At 40.7% G+C, this 16,900-nt stretch overlaps 1 protein-coding gene across 8 annotated transcripts in view; it reads left to right on the top strand.

Annotated features, from left to right (window-relative positions):
- Positions 1–16,900, top strand: part of CHD2 (chromodomain helicase DNA binding protein 2) — a 152,120-nt gene that overhangs the window by 16,866 nt on the left and 118,354 nt on the right. For 6 of the 8 annotated variants that reach the window (XM_053581756.1, XM_053581755.1, XM_053581757.1 and 3 more), the window contains one exon: positions 345–477. In XM_053581756.1, coding sequence (XP_053437731.1) covers positions 416–477 — 62 coding nt within the window. In that variant the 5' untranslated portion in view covers positions 345–415. Of the gene's footprint in view, positions 1–11; positions 478–5,059; positions 5,135–16,900 lie in introns of those variants that run through there. The other 2 variants (XM_053581758.1, XM_053581763.1) reach the window with 2 other exon arrangements.

Here is a 16,900-nt window from a genome sequence, read left to right on the forward strand (position 1 = left end):
GTAAGTTCACGATCATTAGTGATAATTTTAAAGATTTATATGTTAAAGTTTGCTTTGTTTTCTGTAAATATGAGAAATTCTTGGATGACGCAATAAGATACAGAGATTGTTATTTGTATCCAGTGTGTTACTTTGAGAAACTTTCCTTATTGATAGTGATGCTTTCAGTTCGGTTTATCCTGCTATGTCTTTTTTCTTTTTAGGAAAAAATAGAATTATTTTGTTTTTCGGTGCTTTCTGTTATTGCATTTTAACAGTATCGTTAACATCGTCAGGACTTTGTTCCTGATAATAAAAACCATCGTTAGAAGCTGGGACCTTACCTTTCTTTCAACTTTTGACAGTAAATACCTGGGCACAGGACTTCAAAGCAATCACAGATTCCCCCTCCCCCTTAATATTTAAGAATTAAAAGATGATGAGAAATAAGGACAAAAGCCAAGAGGAGGACAGTTCGCTACACAGCAATGCATCGAGGTATGAGCTATCAACTTTCTTCCTTTTTGTCTTTTTTTGGGGGAAACCTCAGCTTACAGTTGTTTACCTTAACAGACATGGATTACTGTCTGTTTTGTTATAACTATTTTTCTAATTTGAATTCGTTTTTTAAAGCATGACCTTGAGATTGCTAATATGCCACACCCTAATTTTTTGGTAGCAATTTATGAAAGTTGAGTTGTGACTTAGGGCCTCTTACAGCAGTCAAAAGGTAAGGTACCTTTATTCAAAGGGGCCTTTCCTGTAAACTACAGTTTTTTCTGTCAGTAAATTTCAGTTTTTAGGTTTTTGTACTGCAGAAAAATGACCTTGTCGGTTTAGCCATTGCTGCATTGCACCATTTTACATACAAGGCAAATTTTTTTCTTTGAAGAATCTAGGATATACAAACTTGTAACTGAGGGCCATAGAGGAGCCTTGTAGTAGTAAATTATAGTAAATAGACATTTGAGAAAGTTATATGAATGAAAAAATGTACATTTAAAGATGAAATCACAAAAAGGACACTTTGACTGATGCCTTTCAGTTTAAGTTTTTATTTGACTCTTATTTCTTTAGATAACACTTGACATTTTAGAAAATTTTAATATGATTTATCAAAAACCTTTACTTGATAGTTAGAGTTCCTGAATTTATGAAATCAAACCTGTAATCACAGAAACCCTGAATACTGTTAATATACTTCTGTTTTGTGTTTGTTACTGTGATTTTATTTAGAACTGTATGTTTTATATTTAAAATATTTTAAGGTTTGAGTTTATATGCTGAAGACAGGGCTTTCTAGTTGGTAGATAGATTTTATCCTAACGTTTTACTTGCAGCTGCTTCAAATTTATTGATGTATTTCAACAGAGTCGTCTGGAATGCTTTATCTTCTGAAGCTTACAAATTTACTGTTTGTTCAAATTATGATTTGTTTCACATTCCTTTGGAGTACCTTATTAGTGACTAAGTAATAAAGCCTTTAGGATGTTTTCGTTGTATGATCTCTGTATATTAATTTTTAAAGGTATAGTATAAGATGAATGCATTTCTTGGTGTGTTCTTATTTGTTATAAATTTTAAATCATGACGTTAAAAGGACGTGGTGGTTATATAATTTTCCTCCCCAATTTTGATTTAGTTAAAATTTTCCATACATATATTTTTTATTAGACTAGTGAATTTTAAAGGGCTGTGCATAGTTTATTATAAATGTTGCATTTTGTTTATTAGGCTAAAAATACATTGAGACTTGCTTTTAAAAATGTTACCAATATTTTGCAAATTCAAGTGTCACACAGTTTAGATTACTGTCTTAATTGAATTGCCCATGTAATTATACCAGATTATATTAAGGACAGAAAACTTCACTACCATGCCTACACTGATTTTTCTGGAAAGTAATGAAAATTAGAAGAAATGAGAAAGCCCAGGTGTATTTTAGAAAGTATTAAAGATTCAATACTAAAATTGTTATCCCCTTGAGTGTATCATTTGCATAGTTTCACATGGGTTTTGGTTTTCTAGTGCCAGGTTTGTGGTTAACATCACTGATAGATTATGCTTTCTAATTAAAAAAAAGTAGAACAATGTTTTCTTTTAATATTTTTACTGTCACCTGGAAAACTACTTGGAAGTTGTCATGCATTTGCTTATTGGTAGAGGGGGTTACAGCTGAACCAGAAGCATGTACTGTACTTTTAAATGTTTTGTCAGATATACATTGAAACATGTACCTGATGCATGTCCAAAAATATTTGAGAGACAACTTGATGAGAAGATGAAGTTACTTTTAAGTTGCTATTAACTCTAAATTGCATGCGTTAATACATGTACGTGATTATGACATCATTTCCTTTTAAAATTGTAAAGCTAAAGGATGTTAGTGGTGTTTTAATGTACATAAGTGTTATTTCTAGTGAGCTGAATAGGGACTGTGTGACTACTGCTTGGTTCCTAATGCCACCAGGAGGTTTTACAACACAAAAGTAATAGTGTTTAGGTAATAACAGCAAAAGTCATTTTTGTAGCCAGAGTCACAGAAGCGGAGAGGAGTTTGCAGGTCAGGTAAACTTTTTGGTCTAAGAATTAATTCAGGATTTGGAGGAATGAGTGCAGTTTTAGGTAAACTCTTGGTATTTTACTGTTTTTGGAAACGGTGCAGTACTTAATAGAGATATATGAGTTTGTATGCCTATTTCCTGTATTCTTCGTAAGTTAATGCTTACATCTAATGTGTCAACAATCACGATTTTTGAAGATTAAAATTTTTCTTTCAAAAATGTGCTTTTTAAAAACAAGTGGTATTTGTAAAATTTATAAACAAAGGTTTAGTGACTGACGGGTATGTCTATAAACCGTATGCCACCCATTTTGAAAATCTAAACTTGCAGCTGAAAATAACTTTAGTAGCAGAAAATATGGAAATGGGTGAGAAGAACCGAACTGTGAGTGCAGAATTCTGCGTTCTAGGACGCTACGCTTGCAGTTTAAGCTTAAGGACTGAAAGTTTATTAAATTTATCTCAAAATCGTCTGCCTTTGAGTCAGATTTATTCTGATAACCTGAGATACGGATAAATCTTAGTTTCCATCAGCATTGGCAGTTATTTTTAAGGGCTGGGAATGATTAGATACGGCATAATGCAGATGCTTGTGGACTGGAACAAGTAGTTCAAGTGGCAGCCATTTTATGACGCTGATAATACTTTAAAAATCGGGATTTTCGAGAAGACTGAAAAATCACTGAAACCTGCAATACAGAAACCTTCCCCCCCTCCACTTCCTTTCCCTTTTTGGTACTCTGGTGCTGAAATAAAGGGTAGTTCGATAGCGCCGGTCTCAGCTCTTTGAGACCCTGGCATTTTGGTGCAGGTCCAGCTCAGTCACAAAATGGCTGTTCCTTTGTGCCGCAGCGTTGACAGACATACTGCATTGCACTGTGTACTCGCCAAACAGCAGGAAGTTGCCGTGCCGAGTTCAAAGGCCGGCCGGCGCCGGCGCGAGTGCTGATTGGCTGTGCGCGGGCCTGGTAACAGCGGGGTCAACTGTGGCTTCTTCCGGTGGGCCCCGCCTCGTGACGTCGGGCAGCGTGCAGCAGGGGGTGGAAAACGCAGTGACGTAGGACGGCGTGCGCGAGTCCTTCGCTGCCTCAGCTTTCAGAGCCGCCCGCCTGGGGGGAGGGGAAAAGGACGGGAACTCGGGTTGGGAGTTTCCGGTGCGCGGCTTTTCTCCTGGCGGATTTGGCTCCTGGCAGTCCTGTCGGCCCCTGCCGGTGTCTGTTCACACCCTACTGGGCGTGTTCTTTGCCGGTGACTGGGAATGGTTTTCCTCTTTCCGAAGCCGCTTCTAACTTGTGTAGGAAAAAGGCGCTTGCCGAAAATCTTCAAATTGGAAACCCGCCAGTTTTTAACAGTTTTAGTTTTCCCTTTTCCTGCCCGAGTTTTGCCCCCTGTTAAGTGTTAAGAGATTAGTGAGTTTAATTTTGTTCCCATTACTCGAAACCTTTTCAGTGCCTTAAAGGGATGTTTTTATTTTAATTGAAATCTCTTTAACGGGCGTTTAATACATGGCTCATAAACAAAGAGCTTATTTGAACTTGTCCCCCTGCATTTTTACTTGGTACCATACAGTTTCTCAATTGGCATTTGGTGGAGAAAAACTCAGGTCAGTATGTGCTAAATGATTTATAGAATCACAATGGGATACCGATGTAGACAACAGCTTAGGAATTGTTTACTAACTAAAAAAGTGGCAGAATACCGTCAGGCCACTGTTACTATGCAAGCAGGCCTTGGAAAGCAGCTTTTTAACATTGTTAATAGTACTTCTTAAAACCGTGGCTCTGGCCGCATCTTGGGAAATAGCGTCCCTGAGTCTCCATTCTGAGAATTCGAATCATGCAAAGATTTCTGGTTAAAAAATTCCTCGTTTAGCAACGACTGCTTGGTAATTCAGTTACGAGTCATGAATTTAAGCATGAAATTCAGGTATTAGTAGATGAATTTATTGTGGAATGACACAGTTTTAATATTTTTTGGAGACAGTCTCTCTTGCCCCCGGTAGAGTGCTGTGGCGTCATAGCTCACAGCAACTTAAGACTCCTGGGCTCAAGCTAGTCCCTCGCCTCAGCCTGCGGAGTAGATGGGACTACAGGTGCCCGCCACAGCTGCCATCTGGTTTTTTTGTTTGTTTGTTTTTTAGAGCCGGGCTCTCACTCTTGTTCAGGCTGGTCTCGAACTCGTGAGCTCAAGCGATCCACCCGCTTCGGCCTCCCAGAGTGCTGGGGTTACAGGCGTGAGCCACTGTGAAGCGCTAGCAAAGGAGTAGGCTGCTTTTTAATAGGCCATTATTCCAGAATTGTTTTATTGAGTAAACTATCTTACTTCAAAGTAATGGAGTTGTGCGCGGTGGCTCACGCCTGTAATCCTGGCGCCCTGGGAGGCAGAGGCTGGTGCATCACCTGAGCTCCGGAGTTAGAGACCAGCCTGGGCAAAGTTAGACACCTCCCCCCCGCCCCCCGCCCCCGCCCCCGTCTCAAATAAAATAGAAGTATTAGCTCCGCCTTGTGTCTGATGCCTGTAATCTCAACTCTGGCTGGTGTGTCAAGAGTAGACGTTCTGTCTCCTATGTGTATATTTGTGGACCTCTTGCGTGTAGGTAATGTTTACTTGGGGCATATCTCAGGTTTTTGTATAAAATCTGTGAGGTAAAATTCACTTGTATTAGTGGCTTTTATCTAGGTTACTCAGTCAATGTTCTTTGGGAAGATTTCTTTGCATAGTTTATGGAAACTAGATGAAACTGGGTTTTCTTTTATGTAGAAGTGTTCATCAACGATTTTGTAAGTGATTTAAAAATTATATGCTCAAATGTATCTTGTGGAGAATATTTAACATCCTTAGAGACTAAGTACTTGTGGAACTTGAAGTAGTTTCTAACTTCTAAGTGTAGGACAGCAAGAACAAAGGTAAGAAGCCCATCTTCCTTTCTGTATAGTGGGATTGACTTCTAATTAGTGATTCTAAAATTTTAGTATTTGCTAAATGATCTCAAATTCCTAAAAGCAGTATAGAAGTAGTCACCATTGCAGTTGTTTATGTTTCCCTGGGAGGATATGAATTACCCTACTCAGTTGAAGATCTGTTTTAGCTCGTATATAATTATCACATGAATTAAAGTGCATATCATGATTTAGTTCATCTGTGAACTGTTCATAATGTGCTGAGAGGCAATTAATTTTCTAAAGAACTAGTTTCTTTCCACACACCTATAGAATAGCATGAAGTGGCAGGAAAAGTGTTGCTATACAGAGGGTGCCCAAATAACATGCACATTTTAGGAGAGGAAGAAACTATTAAGTTGTAATCATATATGCTGGTGATATCTGTTATCTTGTATATTGTATGTCTTGTAATTGCAGAAGTCAAACAGGATGTATTACAATTTTAATTCAGTTTTCTCCTTTCTTGGAATGTGCGTACATTTTTTTTTGTCACACTGTATGTACGAATATGTGTGTACGTATGTATAATACGTATCTCACAGATCCTTGCAGTTTAAAATCTGAAGATTCTAGTTGGTATTCGACACCTTTTGTAAAGATTAGGTTGTTGGAGGATGATGGGCAAACAGTATTTAATAAGGAGTTTTACGTATTTATTTATTTTTGAGATGGAGTCTGGAGTGCTGGGTCTGGAGTGCTGTGGCGTCACAGCTCACAGCAACCTCAAACTCTTGGGCTTAAGGGATTCTCTTGCCTCAGCCTTCCAAGTAGCTGGGACCATAGGCACCCACTGCACGCACTCCCAGCTATTTTTTGGTTGTAGTTATCATTGTGGCAGGCTTGGGCTGGATTTACCAGCTTCTGTGTATGTGGCTGACTCCCTACCTGCTGAGCTACAGGAGCCGAGTCTAATAAGGAGTTAATAGTGGTGAAAGTTGTAGCATGTTATTACTTGAGAAGGAATCTGGAAGTTTATTGGAATTTTACTCCAGACTCACATATTTTATAATGAGTTTAGTTCCCTCTTTCCTAGCAAACCCCTGACAGTTGTAAAAGACAGGGTCTATCTGGGATTCCCAAAGTCATAATAAATTGGGTACAGTAACCTTGTTCCTGATGTAAATATTGAGTGACTAAGTGATACGTGGGGGGTGCGGGAGCCTGTAATTCCCTGGCTCCCGCGCCCCCCACCCCCATGAGGATCTTTTTTTTTTTTTTTTGAGACAGAGTCTCACTATGTTGTCCTTGGTAGAGTGCTGTAGTGTCACAGCTCACAGCAACCTCCAACTCTTGGGCTTAAGTGATTCTCTTGCCTCAGCCTCCCAAGCAGCTGGGACTACAGGTGCCTGTCACAACGCCCAGCTATGTTTTTGTTGTAGTTGTCATTGTTGCTTAGTTGGTCTGGACTGGGATTGAACCGGCCAGCTTGAGTGTATGTGGCTGGCACCATAACCACTGTGCTATGGGTGCTGAGCCTCTGTTTAAGATTTTTTAACTTTTTCCTCATAACCTTAGAATTCCCTTGGCTCCCTTTAAGGGGTGTCTACTTTAACTAAGAAACTTAAAAAAAGAAATTATTGAAGAGTTATTTTGTGTACAAAGAAAAATAACTTTGCTTAGTATGTTAGGTGACTGTCATTGTAGCTGAGTAATTTCTTTCTTGCATACCAGCTTGACTGGTAATTGAGTTCAAATTTATACCTCCACTAAGTTGGCCATTAATACTTGTTTTGGAACTTAAGGGTTATAAGTAGAAAACGAGAATAACAAGTTGATTCAGCCATTCAATGCCCAGGGTCAATTGTATTTTCATTTTGTAATCAGTAATTCAGCACACTGCTGGAACATACGGTTTATATATCTGTTATAAGCTTTTCCCCCCAGTTGCTCTGGTCTTTAATTGTTAAAGCATGTCTGGGAGCATTTAAGCCCTGATTATGAAATGGAGGACAAGGGTTTTCTTTGTGAAAAAATGTTGGAGAACGTGTGCAGTAGGAGAACGTAGCCATTCATGCTGCATTTTCTGAAACAGTTCCAGTTTAGTGTTTTATTGTTCACTTGTTTGGTTATGGATCTCCTTTTTGGTATTTCAGCTTTCCTGGACTGTATTTTGTATTTCATACTGAGAAGTATTTCAGTTCCCTTTATTGGAGTCCTTAGTTTGGGGAAAATGTAATCACTGTGATTTTGAGAGAGCAGTGTTACAGATGAGTCCTGGCTAAGGCAACATTCTAAGGATAGTCCTGACTTAATCCTTTGGATTTAATTCTAATGATTCGTGGTCATTGGCAATAATGTTGAGCTGACGACAGCTATGTAATAGGAACTAGTTCAACTTCAGTATTAGAAAGTGTTCTCAGATCAGTGAAGTACTTTCACTCCTTGTTGGACTTAATTTTCTCATTTTTAAAATGTAGATAATGGTCATGAAGGTTAAATAATATCCCTAAAAAGTACTTAGCAAAGAGCCCATCACATAAAAGTGCTCAATAAATGTAAGCCGTTGGTAATATTATTCTTACTGCTTAGCTTTCTTGCACACACCCCACCCCACCCCCAAAGTCCTTCTTCAAGAGCCACGTTGTCCCTAGGGTTGTGATGGTTGTCTGGGCCTGCCAGGAGAGATTTTTGGGAATGATTTCAGGAGGCCCAAGTTCTCTCTTACTTAGTTTAAACTTTGGGTATGTTTTACAGTTACTCCTTTCCTAGAATTTTTTTCTGAGAAGCAGCAGCCTTGTTTTTTTTTTTTTTTTTTTTTGTGGAGACAGAGTCTCACTGTACCACCCTCTGGTAGAGTGCCGTGGCATCACGCAGCTCACAGCAACCTCCAGCTCTTGGGCTTAGGCGATTCTCTTGCCTCAGCCTCCCGAGCAGCTGGGACTACAGGCGTCCACCACAACGCCCGGCTATTTTTTTTTTTTTTTTTTTTTTGGTAGAGACAGAGTCTCACTTTATGTATGGCCCTCGGTAGAGTGCTGTGGCATCACACAGCTCACAGCAACCTCCAACTCCTGGGCTTAAGCGATTCTCTTGCCTCAGCCTCCTGAGTAGCTGGGACCATAGGCGCCCGCCACAACGCCCAGCTATTTTTTGGTTGCAATTCAGCCGGGGCTGGGTTTGAACCCACCACCCTCGGTATATGGGGCCCGCGCCTTACCGACTGAGCCATAGGCGCCGCCCCTGAAGCAGCAGCCTTGTAAGGGAGTATATGATTATTCCTGAACTACAACAGCTTCTTGTGTGAATCACAGCCCTACTCTTAGCATTTATTCCCCCCACCCCTCAGCTGCTTAATTATTACCTGAGTTTACCCCCTAATTTTCCCAAGTTGTTGGAGTATAAGAATAAATGGTAAAGTGAATACTATGGTACAGCTATATAGATATAAATGTAATAGCAGTAATATTTACAACCAATGTCTAAAATTGATTGTACCGTCCTTTTACTGAATCAATTTTCTTTTCTTTTTTTTTTTTTTTTTTGTAGAGACAGAGTCTCACTGTACCACCCTCGGGTAGAGTGCCGTGGCGTCACACGGCCCACAGCAACCTCCAACTCCTGGGCTTAAGCGATTCTCTTGCCTCAGCCTCCCAAGCAGCCGGGACTACAGGCGCCTGCCATAACGCCCGGCTATTTTTTGTTGCAGTTTGGCCGGGGTTGGGTTTGAACCCGCCACCCTCGGCATATGGGGCCGGCGCCCCACTCACTGAGCCACAGGTGCCGCCCTACTGAATCAATTTTCACTGTAGCACTGTGTTTGAGTTTGTATAATGCCTACTGTGTACTTCTTGTGGAACTATACTCTCAAGATTTGTGTGTTTGGTTTCTTTTGCTTCCTTCATTTCCTTTACTTTTTGGGTTATGGGTTAGTTGAGTTCTATTTTTTGTTCCTATTTCTGATCTTGGAGAGCTTCTAAAAATACCAGTGTCCATCCATCTCTTTGGTATGGTTCAGTTAATTTTTAAAAGCTCTTCACGTGTTTCAGATTCGCATGTGTTTCCTTATGTTTGTGGTGTTCCTGTGTTTCTAATCTGATGGAATACTTCTTATTCTAATTTTTATCATAACTCTTGGTCTTGCCATCATTTGTGATATTTTCTTTATTCCCTTTTTAGGCCAATCTTAAGCAGAGGTGGGGTGAGGTGCTGTAAAGGGGGTTGTAGGGTTTATGGAGGAGGACGTTTCTGTATCAAATGATAGGTTCAGCTCTAGGCATACCATGAACATGGGTATGCCAATAGACTTTTTTCACCTCAGGATTTCATAATGCCCCCTATATCTGCTAGTTGTTTTCTTTAAGTTCTAGTGATCTCACTTCCTCCTAGTGATCTTTCCCCCTTCACCCTTCATGTTCCTGTAAAAGTTTAGGTTCTAGAATTACTTACATGGAATGCAGTTACAGTCCATTCAGAACTTGTTTTTTCTAGTTTATAAACATAACCATCTAAAACCCAGGTACACAGCAAAGGACATAAGCTATGTTGTGGTGCAGTTATTTAGAGTGGGGATTGTTAGCTATCCATCGTGGGGTTGTGAATTGTAAGCAATATTAAAAAGAATAAGCGAATACGAGATGATTAAACCTCAGGGTATCGGGCGGCGCCTGTGGCTCAGTCGGTAGGGCGCCGGCCCCATATGCCGAGGGTGGTGGGTTCAAACCCGGCCCCGGCCAAACTGCAACCAAAAAATAGCCGGGCGTTGTGGCGGGCACCTGTAGTCCCAGCTACTCGGGAGGCTGAGGCAAGAGAATCGCCTAAGCCCAGGAGTTGGAGGTTGCTGTGAGCTGTGTGATGCCACGACACTCTACCGAGGGCAATAAAGTGAAACTCTGTCTCTACAAAAAAAAAAAAAAAAAAAAAAACCTCAGGGTATCTCATCTGTATGGATGAGCGGTGCCTAATAGCTGATAATCTTTCACTTGGGATTTTACCATGAAGGAAAATTGAATGCGGTGAACATTTTATAGACAGATAACCAAAATATGTTTACATTTATTGAGTGCTTACTCTTTAATCTCAGGCACCATTTTAAGGTATTTATATGAATATTTTATTTAATGTGAGGGTTAGTAAGGCAGAAGGATTAGTACAGGCCCCTCCCCAGGTTATGAATGAGGTAGATTCTATAGGTGTGTTAACTCCTGAGGTAGGATGATTATCATCTCTGTTTTGTACATGAGAAAACTGAGGCACAAGGAGAGTAAGTGGTAGATTCAGGATTCAAACACTTAATTTGATTCCAGGATCATTTAAGCATCTTGTGAAAAAGATTTGGTGTAGGTAAAAGGAAACTATACAAGACTTGTGAAAATAGTAAAAGTCATGAATAATTCTGTATTCTCCTTAAAACATTTTGTGTTTTTAAGAAACAGGAAACTCAAAATCACAGTGCACTTTGGGTGTGATTGATAGCAGACACACTGTGGTGTTCAAAAGGTGTTCATTCTCCCTCAGAAAAGTTAAAGTTGGTTGAAATGTTGACCCTGAAATGATTTCCATGGCAGTAGTTTAGGAAACAGGAAAGGTGAGTAGATGGGGGAGGTACTGGAGACCTCAGAGGAACTTTGTTTTACCCTTGCAAAACTTGACTTCATTGCCACACATGAACTTCGGATTTGGCCACAATTAATGAAGACTTGTGCTTTGCTTCTAATTAGTTCTTTCATACTAAACTTAGTCTCTAGTGGGTTTTGCATGAGAATCCTTTGGAGAATTTTGAAATATCCTGATGGATTTTAGAAGCTATATAATAGTAAGATTTGGAGAATCGTCAGGTATGTTGCATAGTGGGGTTGGAAGCAGTTTTATGTAGATAAGAGAAATAGTTCTTAATTGTGGGTTTTTGAAAATGATAAGTTGTCTTTTCAGGTACAGGTTGTCTGATAGAGGTAGTATATTGCTGGTAAATTATAATTTTGAAGGAAAAAGGTGATGGGTCATATTTTTGGCAGTGCTCTCTCTTTTTTGTAGAGTCTCACTTTATCGCCCTTGGTAGAGTGCCGTGGCGTCTCACAGCTCACAGCAACCTCCAACTCCTGGGCTTAGGCGATTCTCTTGCCTCAGCCTTCCAAGTAGCTGGGACTATAGGCGCCCACCACAATGCCTGGCTTTTTTTTTTTTTGGTGCAGTTTGGCCGTGGCTGTGTTTGAACCCGCCACCCTCTGTGCGTGGGGGCCGCCGCCCTACTCACTGAGCCATAGGTGCCACCCTGCAGTGCTCTCTTTTCCATGCCTTAAAGAAAAAAAAGGCTGTGGGCGGCGCCTGTGGCTCAAAGGAGTAGGGCGCCTGCCCCATATACCGGAGGTGGCCGGTTCAAGCCTGGCCCTGGCCAAAAACTGGGGGTGGGGTAGGGGGGAAAGGCTGTGACCTCTATGTTCAGCTTTATTAAGGCATTGAAATCTTCAAAGATTGCTAAGAATTGGGGTGCTTGGGCAACATATTCCTAGGCTTCTTGCTTTGAAGTTCAAAACTTCAGTCATTCTGGGATTGTGCCTGAAAGAATCTGTATGTCAAACAGCTTCAGTTGATTATTTTACTAAAGTCTGGAAACAAGGGTCAGTGGTAACAGAAGCCTCTGAGTCTCTTTCTTCATCTTTAAAATAAAGTAAGGGTATAGTATGGTACTTACCTTTTAGGGATTAAATAAGAATTAAATAAATTAATGCTTCTAAGGCAGTGGTTTTCACTTAGGAGCAGTTTTACACACTCCCACGGCCCTTGGACATTTTTGCTTATAATGCTGGGGATGGGGGACCAGGGATGCTGCTCAACATCCTGTGGTGTACAGGACAGCTCCTCACAGCAAAAGAATGTAATGCTCTGATTGAAAACTGGTTAACAGTATTTAGTGAACTGCTTGCCTCAATGAATGTTGGTTGTTATTAAGAAAGTTGAAGCCGTTGCTGTTTCTTCTCTGTAGCCTGATCCAGGGACGACTCTTACTTCCTATGGGCATAGTTTCACATTTATGTTAGTGTTGGTAATCAGCCTTTTTTATCTCCTTTGAACTTTGGGGGTTGCTGAAAGCACCACCTATCTTATAAAAGTATAAAGATTAGGAAAGCAGGCTTGGAGCCTGTAGCACAGCGGTTAGATGGCGTCAGCGGGTTCGAACCTGGCCTGGGCCAGCTAACCAACAGTGACAACTGCAATAAAAAATTGCTGGGCGTGGTGGTGGGCGCCTGTAGTCCCAGCTACGTGGGAGGCTGAGGCAAAAGAATCTCTCTTTTTTTTTTTTTTTTAATTATTTAAAAAAATTTTTTTGCTTGTTCATCTTTGTTTGAAGTACTCCTTTTTTGTTGATTTTCTTCTTTCTCCTGCGGTCCTGGCTGTTTTTGATGTTGATGGTAGAGACAGGGTCTTACTCTGGCTGACTGCTGCTCATATGGGTTTTGAACCTCTGAACTCAGGCAATCCACCCTCCTCGGCCTCCCACAGTGCTGGGACTATAGGCGTGAGCCACCACGCCCGGCCGCAAAAGAATCTCTTAAGCCCAAGAGTTTGAGGTTCTGTGAGCTGTGATGCCAGGGCACTCTACTGAGGGTGACAAACTGAGACTCTGTCTCAAAAAAAAAATTAGGAAAGCAATTTATCCAATGTACTCAATACTACTACGAAGCCAGTAGATGATCTCATGCATGCCCACATAGGAGAAAACTCATTGCAATTCAAGTTAGGGGGAGGGGTAATGAGTGGGGTGAAGGGGGATTTGGGGTGCTCTCACTGAATGGGCATGGGGTGGGGGTGTTTGGCACACATTTTGTGTGGGCAGATAACTACAAGAGGGACTCTAACAAAATCAAGTATTTTGGCCTGATTGTTTGTACCCTCACATTAACCTGAAATAAATTTCACTTAAAAAAAAAAGGATATAGAGTGACTTTGCTTAACAAATGCAATCAGTGTAATCTGGTTTATTGTACCCTCAATGAATCTCCAACAATAAAAAATAAAATAAAATTCCAAGCCCAAAAAAAAAAAAGGATAAAGATTATAGTCTAAAAGTTAGCTACTGAGGAAAGATGAGACTTGCAGGGCTGAAAGGAACTCCTGAAACTGGTGCATGTGTATCCTTAGGGCTTTATTCTAAGTGGATATAAGTACATTCCTTTATCAACAATTCTAGGGAGAACTTCCTCCCCTTATAACTGCTTTTCACAGCTTGGTTTACAAAGTCTTCTGTTTTTACCTGATTAGAAAACTTTCTTCTTTGTGTATAGTTCATTGACAGATCCTGGTTAGGCAGGTATTTGGGCAATGCTTTATCCAGTTTGTACTTATTCAGGCTGCTTGCTATAAAGCATTTTCCCCTAATGATATATAAACCCGGGTGTCAGTTGTTCCGTGCTTCATAAACTACTCAAGTGTTAGTTACTGGAGAGCAGAAGTATTATGACAAAGCTAAGGTGACAGCTGCCACCTTTCTTTGTGGATTCTTAAAGATAGGATCTTGCTCTTGAACCTGGGCCTAGAGTGCAGTGGCATCATCACAGCTCACTGTAGTTTCTAGCTCCTGGGCTTGAGCAATCCTCCTGCCTCAGTTTTCCCAATAGCTGTGACTGGGTGTATGCCACCACGCCCATCTAAGTTTTAAGTTTTTTTCTCTGTAGAGCTGGGTCTTGTTCTTGTTCAGGCTGTTCTTGAACTCTAAGGCTCAAGCTGGCCTCTCACCTCTGCCTCCCAAACTGTTAGGATAACAGGAGAGAGCTACCGCTCGTGGACTTCCCGCTGTGAATTTTAGAAACATGCTTACTAAAGGTAGATTTTTTTTTTTCCTTCTTTACCTCTGGATTTCTTAATCTGGGAGGTGCTGATAGAATTTAGCCTTTGCATCCTCTGAAATTTTTTTTTTTTGGGCTGGGGCTGGGTTTGAACCCACCACCTCCGGCATATGGGACCAGCGCCCTACTCCTTGAGCCACAGGCGCTGCCCTATCCTCTGAAATTTTAAGTAGCATATTGTGTGTGCTTTTTCTTCTACATGTACCTTTTTTTGGTGTCAAATTGATTTTTTAAACATTTAATTGGATTTTTTTTTTTTGTAGAGACAGAGTCTCACTTTATGGCCCTCGGTACAGTGCCATGGCATCACACAGCTCACAGCAACCTCCAACTCCTGGGCTTAAGCGATTCTCTTGCCTCAGCCTCCCAAGTAGCTGGGACTACATTTAATTGGATTTTATTAGTGCTTCATAAATAGGGGAGCACCCCATTTATTAAAAATAGACATTCCATTGGACATGGCAGAACAGCCAGTTTTTATTAAGGTAGTTTGATCTAGGAATAAGGAAACAGCATAATACAAATTAGTTTAACATCAGGTTACTTACCTTGTTAAGGTTAAGCAGAGGAGACTCCTTTATCTTGCCAGCTAAAACTATCTTCTTTCCTGAAGCTAAGATAAACAGTTTGGAAGTTTAGCATGCCTTACTCCATATTAGTTTGGTCATTTGGGCCGTAGAAGATCAGGCCAAATCAGGCCTTCCATAATTTTTTTTTTTTTTTTTTTTTTTTTTTTTCGAGACAGAGCCTCAAGCTGTTGCCCTGGGTAGAGTGCTGTGACATCGTAGCTCCAACTCCTGGGCTCAAGCGATTCTCTTGCCTCTGCCTCCCAAGTAGCTGGGATTACAGGCGCCCGCCACAATGTCCAGCTATTTTTTGGTTGCAACCATCATTGTTGTTTGGCGGGCCCGGCTGGATTCGAACCCGCCAGCTCAGGTGTATGTGGCAGGCGCCTTAGTCGCTTGAGCCACAGCACCGAGCCAGGCCTTCCATAATTTTATTTAACATTGGAAAGAGGGTCCATAGTGTGTTATCAGAGTTAGAGTAACTTCTGGAAGAAGTTTCTGCATCCTGGGAAGGTTCTGCTCCCTAAAACAGATTAATTATGCATTGTTAGAAACATCTCCTTTTTGAGAGGAATTTAAAAAGCTCAAAGAATGTACTTATTATTTGAGACAGGGTCTCATTCTGTCGCTCTGGGGGGAGTGTGGTAGCAGCAATCTCAAACTCTAGGGCTTGATCAATCCTCTTGCCTCACCCTCCCAAGTAGCTGGGAGGACAGGTGTACTCCTGGCTAGTTTTTTCTATTGTTGTGGCCGGTGCCTCAGGCACTTGGGAGATTGAGGCAAGAGGTTCTCTTCAGCCCCAAGAGTTTGAGGTTGCTGTGAGCTAAAATGCCATGGCACTTTACCAGTCAGTCAATCAATAAACAAATAACATGTTAGACATAGCTAAAATATAGTCTACCCATTTTCTTTTATGAACTTGGCATATAAAAAGTTGGCATTTAAAAAATGCGTATGTTAGCTGGGCATTGTGGCGGGTGCCTGTAGTCCCAGCTACTTAAGAGGTTGAGGCAAGAGAATCGCCTAAGCCCAGGAGTTGGAGGTTGCTGTGAGCTATGACGTAACTGCACTCTACTGAGGCCTATAAAGTGAGGCTGTCTCTTAAAAAAAAATGGTGGGTGGCCCTGTGGCTCAAAGCAGTTAAGACACCAGCCCCATATGCTAGAGGTGGTGTCTTCAAACCCAGCCCTGACCAAAAAAAAGAAGGTATATGTTTAATGTAGTATTTTGTGTTTTAAAAACACAATAGTTTTTGAAATTGTTGTGTTGATAAAGCTCTAACTCAGCCTTAATCTAGCTGCTGCATTTAATCACATAGTGTATTTTACATTTTCATATATATATATTATTATTATTATTATTTTTTTTGGTCATCTTCCTGAGCAGAGCCCTGAACATTATTATACTTGCCACCTCCTGTTTTTGATAGTTTGTCTAGGTTGTGTACCCCCAAATGGAACTGTAAGGAATTTTAAGGATTACTGGTTAATGCCTTTGCTCTCCAGACCTCTACTGATGACTTTTAATAACTGTGTATGAGTACTCTTTTTCTTTACTTTTTTACTGTCATTTAATATTAGATTTTTAATTTCTGCAAAGCAGGCGAGTGTAAAATATCCTGTTGTAATAAACATTTCCCAAATTAGTGAGGTTTAATTATCTTTTTGTAAGTTTATTGTCCATTTCTGTTTATTTTATGTAATCACGTGTCCATTTTCTTTGCCTAGTTTTCAGTTGGATTTTTGATATGTAATTCTTATGTTGTAAGTATATATTCTTTGTTATGTGTCCATTGAAATGTCTTTTCCTAGTCTATTACTTGTCTTTTAACCTTGTTTATAATATAATATATAGCTTATTCTTCCCACTCAGCCAGTCTACCAAAGACAGAGACTGTTTCAAAAAACAAACAAACAAGGGCGGCGCCTGTGGCTCAGACGGTAAGGCGCCGGCCCCATATACCGAGGGTGGCGGGTTCAAACCCGGCCCCGGCTGAACTGCAACCAAAAAATAGCTGGGCATGGTGGCGGGCACCTGTCGTCCCAGCTACTCGGGAGGCTGAGGCAAGAG

This window comes from Nycticebus coucang, chromosome 2 (genome assembly GCF_027406575.1).
Source record: "Nycticebus coucang isolate mNycCou1 chromosome 2, mNycCou1.pri, whole genome shotgun sequence".
NCBI classification, from domain to species: Eukaryota; Metazoa; Chordata; class Mammalia; order Primates; family Lorisidae; genus Nycticebus; species Nycticebus coucang.